General features: G+C 41.4%; 1 protein-coding gene across 2 annotated transcripts in view; it reads right to left on the reverse strand.

The window, feature by feature from the left end:
* Positions 1–12,529, reverse strand: part of KCNQ5 (potassium voltage-gated channel subfamily Q member 5) — a 615,123-nt gene extending 602,594 nt beyond the window's left edge. For both annotated transcript variants that reach the window (XM_016191137.2, XM_007529720.3), the window contains exon 1: positions 11,794–12,529. In XM_016191137.2, coding sequence (XP_016046623.2) covers positions 11,794–12,212 — 419 coding nt within the window. In that variant the 5' untranslated portion in view covers positions 12,213–12,529. The remainder of the gene's footprint in view (positions 1–11,793) is intronic.
* Positions 12,530–12,756: the final 227 nt, after the last annotated feature.

Consider the following 12,756-nt stretch of genomic DNA (forward strand, 5'->3'; position numbering starts at 1 on the left):
TCTGAGGCCCCAAAGTCTCAGGTTGAATGCCCAACACCACCACAACCCAGAAATGAATGGAGCTCTGGTAAAAATTTAATAAATAAAAATTAAAAAATAAAAATAAACAAATAAATAAGGTTAGTGTAAATATTATAAATACCAAATTTTCAAGTAAGTGATAAGTATTTATAAGTATATTTTGTGCATAAAGTAAGTATGTGTATGGAATACATACATGTATATATAATGAGAAAACTTCAAAGTATTTTTAAGTTTAGAAATAGTTGACTTCAGCCACTAGGAAAAGATAGAAACAGGCTGGAAGTATGGATCAACCTGCCAACACCCATATCCAGTGGAGAAGCAATTACAGAACCAAGACCTTCCACCTTCTGCACCCTATAAAGAATTTTGATCTATAATCCAGAGGGGTAAATGTAAGAGGAAGATGACCAGAGGGCTCTGAACTCTAATTCCAGCAGGACCTGGAGAGAGGAGGAGGAGGAGGAGGAAGAGGAAGAAAAGAAAGAGGAGGAAGAGGAGATGAAGGAAAGAATCTACCTGTGAAAGCTGATACATTAGAAAACTATTATCTTGACATTAATAAAAGTAAATATATCTATAAATTTACAAAAAAAGAAACAGGTGACTTCGGTAACTTTTAGAAAACTCTTTTCTTTAGGTAAGTGGTAACAAGAATCAAAACGATCACTTAAAGTGCTGAGACCCATCAAATAACTTCAATAATTATGAAAAGATGCAACTGTGTGACCAATTTTTATTCCAGGTCACAACCAATAAAACTTCAAAGAGTATACCTGTAAATGACTAAAGAAAAAGGAAATTAAAACGAAACATCTACAAGTCATTAAAGATAACTATAAACAGTACCTGTTCAACAATTGGACTTCAAGTAGTTTCACACCACTGAGCTCAGATAAAACATGCTCTGCTGGCATTTTCATCTGCCAAAATAGCCATTTGCAATTAAAAATTAAAACTGGCACCACTTCTTTGCAAGCAATTGTCAAAAGGCTGCTGGCTATCTTCTTTCTTTATAGTGTTTCTTATATCAAGACTTCATTATATTTTGAAATATTCCTTCTTTCTTATAGGTTACAACATTCCCCATATTAAAATTTAACCCTTAACATCTTTTAACATATCTAATGAAAATACATATAATCTTCAATTACTATAGTATTGTTTAAATTTCTTAACACAAATCGATTTCAAGTATATGGGGAATTTTATGATACTATATCAGCAGGATATAAAGTGATCTAATATGTATAAGGCTTCCTTACATTTAAAGGAGCTAGGAGCAACTTTCCCACTAGGGAAAGAGAGAGACAGGCTGGGAGTATGGATCGACCTGTCAGTACCCGTGTTCAGTGGGGAAGCAATTACAGAAGCCAGACCTTCAAACTTCTGCATCCCACAATAATCTTGGGTCCATACTCCCAGAGGGATAAATAATAGGAAAGCTGGGTGTCGGGCGGTAGCACAGTGGGTTAAGTGCAGGTAGTGCAAAAGGTGCAAGGACCCGCATAAGGATCCCGATTCCAGCCCCCGGCTCCCCACCTGCAGGGGAGTCACTTCACAGGCGGTGAAGCAGATCTGCAGGTGTCTGTCTCTCTCTCCTCCTCTCTGTCTTCCCCTCCTCTCTCCATTTCTCTCTGTCCTATCCAACTACAACATCAATAATAACAACAATAATAACGATGATAAACAACAAGGGCAACAAAAGGGAAAAAAATAATAAAGTTTCTTTTAAAAAAAACAGGAAAGCTATCAGGGGAAGGGATGGGATACGGAGGTCTGGTGGTAGGAACTGTGCGAAGCTGTACCCCTCTTATACTATGGTTTTGTCAATGTTTCCTTTTTTATAAATTAAAAAAAAAATTTTTAATGCAAGTATTGGTTTTTATATGTAGAATTTAGATGTAAATAATAAAGTCATCCATCCAATCTTATTGTGATCTGACTCAAGGAGCAAATTACCATTTCCCGCCAGTGAATCAGTGATTAGTATATACTGGGGATTTGGGGTAACAATAAGTAAATCAATATGCATGTCTGCAACATCTTTCTGTGACAGACACTGTTCTGAGTGCTACAGATTTAACAGAAAACATAATACCCTCTGCTTTTAAGAAATTGGGTGAAGACATGAAATAAACAGCTTCCTCCAATAAAGCAGAAGAGAGAAGTGTTCTACTTAACCCTTTCAAAAAATTACTTTTAGCTATTATATGGCATATTAACATTGCCAAGAGTTAGGAGTAAAGCTAAAGTGATCTATTAGATGGTGGCTTTACCCTTTCCTAGATCATAGGACTTCAAAGTTCCATTTCAGGTGGCACACGTCCTAACAAAATTACAGTAGCTAGTTATAGACCAAGGCATATGAGACACAGCACATGTGCACATGTATCCATAAGACAGGGGAAAATATATACCTTAAAGTAAAAGTGTACAATAGTCTACAGTGACTCAATAAGTACAGCAAACAAGTTGAAAGTCTTAAAAAGGATACAATATAGTACTTAATCAAATATTCAGACCTAGATACCCTCCTCACCTACTTCTTATTTCACTTCCATCAATCACTCTAAGCCTAACCCTGTCAGACATACTTTTATCTTTAGGTTCCTCATTATTACACAAATTGTTCTGCTCTATACCTTAATGCTTTTCAGCCACCAAGTTGCAGATGATACCATGACGCCAATCTGACATCCCTGGGCAAACAACCTCACCAGTTATCCTGGAACCCCACCTTCCCAGAGCCCTACCCCACTAGGGAAAGATAGAAACAGGCTAGGGGTATGGATCAACCTGTCAATGCCCATATCAGAGGAGAAGCAATTACAAAAGCCAAACCTTCCATGTTCTACTCCCCATGAAGATCTTTGGTCCATACTCCCAGAGGAATAAAGAATAGGAAAGCTTCCAATGGAGGGGATGGGATATAGAACTCTGGTGGTGGGAACTATATAGATTTGTACCCCTCTTATCCCACAATATTTTTTATCACTATTAAATCACTAATAATATATTTTTTTAAAGTAAGGTGGTCTAACATCCCAGAGGTAAGAGTGGAAAATAAATATTTTAGAAAATCTTATTACTTCTTATAACAAATATCCCTCTCCTTCATATAGAGTTTTAGACTATCTACAGTATACTGAACTATGTTGGCTAGATTACAGATTTACTGTGGTTATCTCAGAAAGAAGAAATTGGGGGATTGGGTGGTAGCACAGCAGGTTAAGCGTATGTGGTGCTAAGTGCAAGGACCAGCGTAAGGATCCCAGTTTGAGGCCCCAGCTCCCCACCAGCAGGGGAGTCGCTTCACAGGCGGTGAAGCAGGTCTGTAGGTGTCTATCTTTCTCTCCCCCTTTCTGTCTTCCCCTCCTCTCTCCATTTCTCTCTATCCTACCCAACATTGATGACATCAATGACAACAACAATAATAATAACTAAAACAACCAGGGCAACAGAAGGGCAAAAAATAGCCTCCAGAAGTAGATTAGTGGTGCAGGCACAGAGCCCCAGCAATAATCCTAGAGGCAAAAGAAGAAGAAGAAATTGGAGAACCAAAGGCTAAAAAACTTACCCCAAGTAACAAAAGCTAACTAGCTGGAATTTTTGGATGAAGCAGTGGTCTCCTAATGGTCTCCTTCTAATCCCATAACTTTCTTCTCCAACTAAAGTATCAGTATCTCACTTAAAAGAAAATCAAAAAGATTTCATTGTTCTTCCTACCTTCTGCTCCCCATAACCAACCTTGATCCATACCTACAGTGGGGGAGAAGTGATAGGATGAAGATAAGAGGGCTCTGAACTCCAGCTCCATCAGCACCCAGAGAGAGAAGGAAAAGGGACATAAGGAGGTAGTTATGATGTCATGAGTGGTTTAGAGGGAAAGATAGGATTGAATCATAAAAAGAAGGGGCAACTATGTATAAATGTGGACAGATAGTTGTAGAGAACATGGTTGGCCCATGTCTACATCTTTAGGGGAACTGTGTGTGGTGTATTGTAGTGGGGAGAGTGAAGATTCAGAACTCTGGTGGTAGGAATGGTGTGGATTCAAACCCCTGTCGACATGTAATTCTGTAATATAAAAAATAAAGAGACTTGCCCCCCAAAAAATATTTCATTGTTCCTTCAGCTTTCTATCCCTCAAAACTCTCCTATGAAAAACTTTCAAGGAAAGCTAGGTACTTACTCATAGTTGAACATTTATTGAGGTTCTGTTATATACATAGCACCTTGCTAGACTCATAAAATTGAGGGTGTTTTTTTTTTCTTTTTCTTGCAAAGGAAGTTCACCCTCTTGGGGGAGACACAGACCAAACAGCTCACAATAATAACATAATGAAGCAGGTGAGGTGCTATTACAATGATATTTCCATGGTGTCATGGAATGCAAGACAAGGAACTCTTACATCAACCTGATAGATCAAGATAGTCTGTATCCACAAGGAAGTGGTCCTTGATTTGTGTTTTGAAGAAACAGTAGTAGCACAGAATGGATAGTGTCTGAAATATCGATATTAGCAGAAACTCAGCAGTAAGACACACAATAAGGCAGTTTGGTAAGGCTGCATCTCAATAAAGTATGAGGGAAGAAAGTTGGAAGCAGAAAGCCAGGTCATGAAGGCTCATATGAACTATACTAAGAAATTTGTTGTTGAGCTTACATTGCTGCCTTCACTTTCCCAACTCTTACTCACCCTTACATTTATAACACTTTTGACTCTGCTGAAACAGCTGTAGAAAAGGCCATCACTGTTTACCTTTTAACTGGAATTGAACCTTTTCTCATCTCCTTTGCAGCATTAATTCATATATATCTTCCCTTTGTTTGTTTTTTATAAGAGTAAGATCTCAGGGCAGGGTGGTAGTGCACCTAGTTGAACCGCACATGTTAACAATACACAAGGACCCAGGTTCAAGCTTCAGTCCCCACCTGCTGGAAAAAAGCTTTGCAAGCGGTGAAGTAGTGTTGCAAGTGTCTCTCTGTCTCTCTCCCTTCCTAACTCCCCTTTCCCTCTCAATTTCTGGCTGTCTCTATACAATACATAAATAAAATAAAATTAATCTATTTTTTTTCTTTTAGGCTTTTGGTAAATTTGTCGTGTCTTTCCAGACTTTTATGCGGATTCTTACTCTTTCATTCACAACATGATGCTAGAGTTGCCCACACTCTGTCCTCCACAATATCCTCATCTCACTTTTCATTGCTCAGCTATATCACTGGTTCTACTCACTGATGTAACTATTGCTAAGACAACACAGCCAGGGCTCCAAATCTAAATATGTAATGCAGACATATAATTAAGTTCAAGATTTATGAATGTATTCATTCATTTAAAAATATTTTATTGAGTTCTATGTGTCATAAATTATTCTGGTTGCTTATCTCAGTCACAAATGACATAGCTGTGTGCTTTATGTTCTTACCACAATCTCTTCCACCAAATACTTTATAAACACATGAAACTCAAGAAGTTCTAATCTGAATTGATCACGTTGCCCTAAAAGTGTGTTACTCATCCTTCACAGCATACATAAATTAATATTCCCATTCCCTAATCACTAGAATCAAAATCAACCTTCTGATATCATACAATTAATTGGTAAAAAAAAATAATGATTTCCCAGTTCTACCTCCTTAACATTTAATTAGCACAGGGATGTACTATAGCATTAGAATGTGTGCTTAGTATGTACAAGACCTTGGTTCAATATTCAGCAGAAGAAAGAAAAATGAAACAAGAGAGAAAGGGGTAGGAGGAGAAGAAAGTAATGAGTAATTTTTTCTATTTAAACTCCTCCTTCTACTCCCACAGTTAAAGTCTAAGTTCCTAAGGTGGTAATCTCTCTCCTTTCAGGAGCAATCCATGACACATGATTCAGTTATCAATAGAATTCCTTTATGTAGGGAGTTGGGCGGTAGCACAGTGGGTCAAGCGCACGTGGCATAAAGCGCAAGGACTGGCTTAAGGATCCTGGTTCGAGCCTCCAGCTCCCGTCCTGGAGGGGAGTCACTTCACAGGCAGTGAAGCAGGTGTTTATCTTTCTCTCCCTCTCTGTCTTTCCCTCCTCTATTTCTCCCTGTCCTATCCAACAACAACGACATCAATAACAACAACAATAAAACAACAAGGGCAAAAAAGGAAATAAATAAATAAATATTTTTTAAAAATTACCTTATGTATAAAAGAAAGGGGGAGCCAGGCAGTAGTGCAGTGAGTTAAGTACACATGGCACAAAGTGCAAGGACCTGCTCAAGGATCCCAGTTCGAGCCCCTGGATCTCCCACCTATAGGGGGGTAGCTTCACAAGTGGTGAAGCAGGTCTGCAGGTGTCTGTCTTTCTCTGTCCCTCTTTATCTTTCCCTCCTCCCTCAATTTCTCTCTGTCCTAGCCAACAACAAGGATAGTAATAACAACAGTAATAATAACTACAACAATGATAAAGAAGGGAAACAAAAGGGAAAAAATGGCTTCCAGGAGTAGTGCAGGCACCGAGCCCCAGTGATATCTCTGGAGGAAAAAAAAAAAACATTTGCATTTGTATATTCCAAAGTAGATGGAACTGAAAATGATCATGCTTAGCAAAATAAGTAGAGATGAAAGACAATTACAGATGGCTTCACTCATAAATGCATATGTGGAACCTAGAACTAAAACACATTAACTTGAGCTAAAAAAAAATACAAACAAACAAAAATAGAAGTAAATAGACTCTAAGACTTTTTAAGAACTATGGTAGCATTGAGAGGGTGGTGGCACAGAACTTTGGTGGTGGGTAAAATCTGACTCTATACCCTCTAATCTTAAAATAGTGCAAGCCACCATTAATCACAAATAATTTTTTAGAAATAAAAAATACAATAATTAAAGGAAAAGTTGTACCACTGCTATAATTTCTTTATGAGCCATACAGATTCCATTTTGTACCTTTTAACCCATTACCCAGTAAATCAAAAGCAAGTCTTTCCACGTTTTGTATTTAATTGCTTTGTTACTATGATTATCATCAATAAGCTCTACTACCTAAAAAACAAAGATTAGATTCCATGGCAAACACCTTCTTTATGTGTGACTATCCTCATCCTCCAGTAACTAGAACCATTCATTGTGCTAATTCACAATTCGGTAGTTTACTCCAGAAATAATTGTTCATTCTCCCTTGCTTTACCACCTGAAAATTAACTACTAGTCTGTCAACATTTAACTCATTCTTGGGGCCAAGAGATAGTGCACCTGGGTGAGTACAGATGTTTCTATGCACAAGGACTCAGGTTCAATCCCCTGGTCCCCATCTGCAGGCCCCTGGTCTCCATCTGCAGCATGGAAGCTTCATGAGTGGTGATACAGGTTTGTAGGTATCTTATGGCTCTCTCTCCCTCTCTATCTCCCCCTTCCCTCTCAATTTATCTGTCTCTATCTAATAAATCAATAGATAAAATAATTTTAAAACTCATGCGTTACTTCCTCTTTCAAGCTAATGCTGACCTATCTATTTTCATTTCAATTCTCTTTATTTCCCATGCAACTTTGTATTTACTTCTATAATTGCACTGATAGCATTTGAAACACTAGTTCACAAGTGTGTAGTCAACCCATTCCAGGATCTTTTCCTCAGGAAGTGGAGAATATTAACCAATTAATTTGGAAGACAGCACACAATAGACATTCAAGTGTTTGCAGGTGGCTGTACAGATGAATGGAAGGCTAAGTAGCAAAGTGTCATGGAAAGATCTCAAGCAAGAAATGATGAGATTAGCATTTTAAAAGGAAAAACAAAATACTAAAGCTGGAAGACTGAACACAGAAACAGAATGAGTGAGCAGGTTATTATAGCAAATAATTCAATGGAGAGATGCTGTAAAACAGAAAGAAACTGTGGTGGTAGTGAAGGAAAAAAGAGAATAAACTTTTAAAATATTTACAAGACAAATGTAGAATATAATGGTCACTTTAAGGACCAATAGAAACAAGAGTTTAAAAAAATGAAGGGGTCAAGGACAACCTTCACATTCCTAGCTCATTTAGTTTAAAATATTTACAAACTCTGACTCATAACATTATATCAATTAAAGATATACTAGTTGAAGGGATAAGTTATATTATGTGTATATATATATATATATACATAATATAACTTATCTAAGTTATAATATAACTTATATAATCTCATATATATATATATATATATATATATATATATATAAGTTCTATATATAAGTATCTGCCACATTGCTTCTTATGCTACTTCTATTAGCCGTGTTTGCCGGACCAGTGGCAAATTTATTCATGGAGCTCCCTCATGTGTTCTTCTATTACCAGCATTATTTTTCTAAACTTTCTTCTATAAAGAGGAAGAATTACACATTACAAATGGGCAAACAATTCACAGCAATATGACACTTCATATTTGAATAGCTCATTTAGTAAACTAAAGAAAATCTGAGTATAGAAAACATAACTGTCAGGTAATTCCTGTAAGACAGTAAAGGCACAGACACTCCTAATTGTCACTAATTGATAAAGATTGAATGAAAGCATCTAAACTAGAACCTCTTGTGGTCTTGCCAACCATATCATCAGCAGGTTAAAATATATGCACATCGGGGCCAGCTGACGGCCACCTGGTTGAGCACATATGTTACAGTGAGCAAGGATATGGGCTCAAGCCCTTGGTCCCCACCTGCAGGGGGAAAGCTTTACAAGTGGTGAAGCAAGGCTGTAGGTGTCTCTCTGTATCTCTCCCTATCAGCTCCTTCCTTCTCGATTTCTGTCTGTCTCTATCCAATAAATAGATAAAGAAAATTTTAAATATCTATCTCTCTCTATATATATATACATACACATATATGCACCATTATATTGACAATACATTTTGAAAATCTAACAAAAAATTTTCTTTAACCAAAACATAACTTTAAACATACTTCTCTTGCTTTCTGACCGAGATAATATTAGTCAACCAAGTAAATTCATCCCCATCATACCTCATTAATCACAGTGCACTTGTTCTTGGCAAGAACCTTAATTTGCTACAAAAACATTTACTAAAGGAAGATTTGGAGATTCCCAGACTGGCAGGGACTTAGTTAGTTGGTTACACTGATCTGGAAATTATTTTCTTTGTTTTAAAAAAATATTTATTTATTTCCTTTTGTTGCCCTTACTATTTTATTGTTCTTGTTGTTGTTGATGTCATTGTTGGATAGGACAGAGAGAAATGGAAAGAGGAAGGAGAGACAGAGAGGGGAAGAGAAAGATAGACACCTGCAGACCTGCTTCACTGCCTGTGAAGCAACTTCCCTGCAGGTGGGAAGCCAGGGGCTTGAACTGGGATCCTTCACCATCCTTGTGCTTTGCGCCACCTGCGTTTAACCTGCTGCGCTACTGCCCGATTTCCTGGAAATTATTTTCTTTTACCTTCCTTTATCATTAAGGATATTGGCAGGCCCATCATATTATCTTTCCTTTATTAACTGAACACATAAGGTCTAGGTATCCTAAAGCTAATTTCAAGTCCTTAGCAGCAAATGAAGAAGGCCTGGCCCCCAGGGTCATCTCAAGTTGTGCTGATTCCTTCCAATGAGACTATCCAATCTCTCTTGTATTATTATGGATCAAGCACTCCTCCTAACTGCTAAGTCTAGAACAGTATAATAAAAACTTCACCTTATACATTATATTGACAAGTACATAATTTATTTTGTATCTATCAAATAAGGCACTAGTAGACCAATAAATTCTGGAAGGTTATTCAAGCTAGAAACTCTGGAAAACACTTGTCAAAACTTCAAAATCCTGTAAGGCTACAAAAAGCTGCTAGAAACCATTTTCATTGCATAGACCTTTAGAAGACACAAATGTATGGACACCAACTAAAGTTGTCTTGCACCCTCTTTGAATATATAAAGCATAATTTACCAAATATAGAAATGGAATCATATTGTAAATACAAAGCTATGGTTAAAAGATTACTATTCATATAATTTATATTTTGTTGCCAAACTGAGCACATATCATTACTACTAAATGTTTTAACAGAGACAAATAGACCAAAATAATCTACAGGTTTATTTGGTAATACTGTTATTTATATATCAAGTCAGAGGAGTTGAATATATAATAAAGTGTCATTTCTCCCTGCCTGTCATTTGTTATAGGAACCGCATCTTCTATGTTAATGTAAATCTTACATAAGTGAATAGTGAAACTTAGATTTTTATATATAATAATGGTGCAAAAAAACATATTCCTTGTGTACATTTTAAGATGGAAAGTTGGCTAGAATACTCTACCTAATGTTACATGTTCACATCAATCTGGTACTGTAAAACTTTCCAGACACCAGAGCCCCACAGATTGTAGACTCCATCAATTTCCTGACTGATGTGGTTAAATTCCACGTTCACCAATTTACAAAAACAGCCCCTTTCCATTTTATTTCAAAAGCTGTTTCTGGTGTTGATCATCCCAGGTGAGAACTGCTTCTAAGAAATGTCTCATTACAAAAAGCAACCTGGTGCATGTGTTCAAAACCTATTTACTAGGACTCAAGGGGGTTATCAGTTGGTGATTGCAACTTTTCCCTCCTGAGACCGACATATTTACCTTTCAATTTTAACTAAAAAGCAAAAGGGACAAACTAAAAGGAGAACAGAAAAAGAAGCAAGAATTAGGGTGCCGTGTTAAAATGTCCAGATAAACCTGATTTTTAAGAGAAGACTAAATGAATGGACTTGGGGGGTGGGGTAAGCAGTAGTAAACTTTAAAGCCACTGAGAGGTTTTAAATGCCTAAGGGGAAAATAAACATTTGCTTCCAATCATTTTCTCATTCAGCATCTTCTGCTGGATGGCAAAGGCGTACTACACACACACACACACACACGCACACGCACACGCGCGCGCGCGCACTTTGACTCCCAGCCACACATACCTACTTAACCCACAGCCTGATCACTGCCCCAGGCGGCCCATTTGCGAGTCTGCACTCTCACTTTAGCCCGCGCTCCCAAGCCCTGGGCTCCCCACTGGCCCCAGTGGCTGCGCTCAAGCATCACCTTGCCTGCCCTGCTCGCCTCTTAAAGACCTTGGCCACCTTTGTGGCAGGAAGGACTACATGCACTGACAGATTTTCCGTTGCTGGTGGCTGGGGTGGTGGTGAGGCGTGTTTCCGGGCTCTCTTTCAACCTAGCTGCCTTCTCCACCAAGTAACGGCTTCCCCGGCTTCTCCACCCCCCAGGACTGAAGACCCAATCTTCATTTGCTCATTTTCCCTACAGTGCCTTCACTCCAAACCTCCCCAGCAACTCAGATGCCTCTCAGGGGTCACAGGGTTTCTTCCCTGTGCTTTTCCCAGCTCCCGGACGTCCCATTTGGTAGCAGTTTACCAATCTCGAGACCTAATTGCTTCCAATTACCCTCACAGCCCAGATCCCACGCAGAGTCTGAAACTACGGGGCAGCTCAGTGGGTGTGCTTGGGCCAAGTGCTCCCTCTGGAAAGGTGCGCAAGGCGGAGCTGAAGGAAGTGTTGGGCTGTAGGGGGGGGGGGACCTTCAACACGTGCACAGAAATAAATCCACCACGTGTGCATGCGAGTGTGCGCGTGTTTGTGTCTGTCCGTGTGTGTGTGCCCGCGCGTGTGCCCGCCCGCGCACAAGGGGGCACCGGGGTGTAGACGCGGAGCGTGAACTCAGGGACTCGGGCACAATGATCCCCAACAGCGGGCGTGGCGGGGAAAGGGGGTGGGGGGCGCGAGTACTCACACGAACGCGTGGTAGATGAACGCCCAGCCGCGGGGTCTCTCCAGCACGTTGTACAGATAGTTCTGCACCCGCCGATACTTGACGTTGCGCCGGCAGCTCTGGCTACTGGTGTACGAGAGCGGTTTCCCCAGCAGGCTCATCCGGGCCCCCTGCTTGCCCCGGCGGTTCTCCCTCAGGCCGCCGCCGCCGCCGCCTCTGCCGCCGCCGCCGCCGCCCAGCACGGCCGCGCGGGTGCCCAGCAGCAGCAGGCCGTCGCCCCTGGCGGCCGCCGAGTTCAGCAGCACCCTGCCCCGGCCCGACTCCACATCCTTCATGCCGCTGCCCGGGCGCCCCCCGCCCGCCGCCGCCGCCGCCGCGCCGCTCCTCACCCAGAGCCCGGCGGCGCCGCCCTCCTCTCCTCCCGCGTGGTGGCGGGGCATGGCATCACCACGGGCACCGCGAAGGGGGCGCCAGCGCCTGCGGCGGGGGCAGCGGCCTCATGCGCGCCGGAGGGTTTCGAGGAGGAAGCCTGGGCCGACGGGGCGCCCGCCGGCTCGCGACCTCCGGGCCGGGGGCGTGGTAGCCGGCAGCCCGCGAACCGCCCGGGGCTTCGGGGCGGGAAGCGGCTGTGGGGGTGAGGGGGGAGGGCGTTGTGCGGAGGAGGCAGAGTCCCAATTTGTAGCAGCCTCCTCTCGGAAGTCGAAGTCAAGACCTGTCCGGGGCGTCACTTTGAGAGGGCTGGCGGGCTGCCTCTTATTTCCGCGGCCACCGCTAGAGCCTTCCCTGGCGCCCCCGGGGCTTGGGGCGGAGGAGTGCGGTGCGCTCAGGGGCGCGCGCCTGTGCGCGCAGACCCAGCCCCGGGCTCCCCCCTTCCTCCACTCCCCACGCCCAGACAGGCTGCCCCCCTCCCCGCCAGAGATGACAAGCCTCCAAAAGTCCCCTCTGTCTTGTGGAGGTGCGAGTTTGTTTGGTTTCCCCTGGAGC

This window comes from Erinaceus europaeus, chromosome 4 (assembly GCF_950295315.1).
Source record: "Erinaceus europaeus chromosome 4, mEriEur2.1, whole genome shotgun sequence".
In the NCBI taxonomy this organism is placed as follows: domain Eukaryota; kingdom Metazoa; phylum Chordata; class Mammalia; order Eulipotyphla; family Erinaceidae; genus Erinaceus; species Erinaceus europaeus.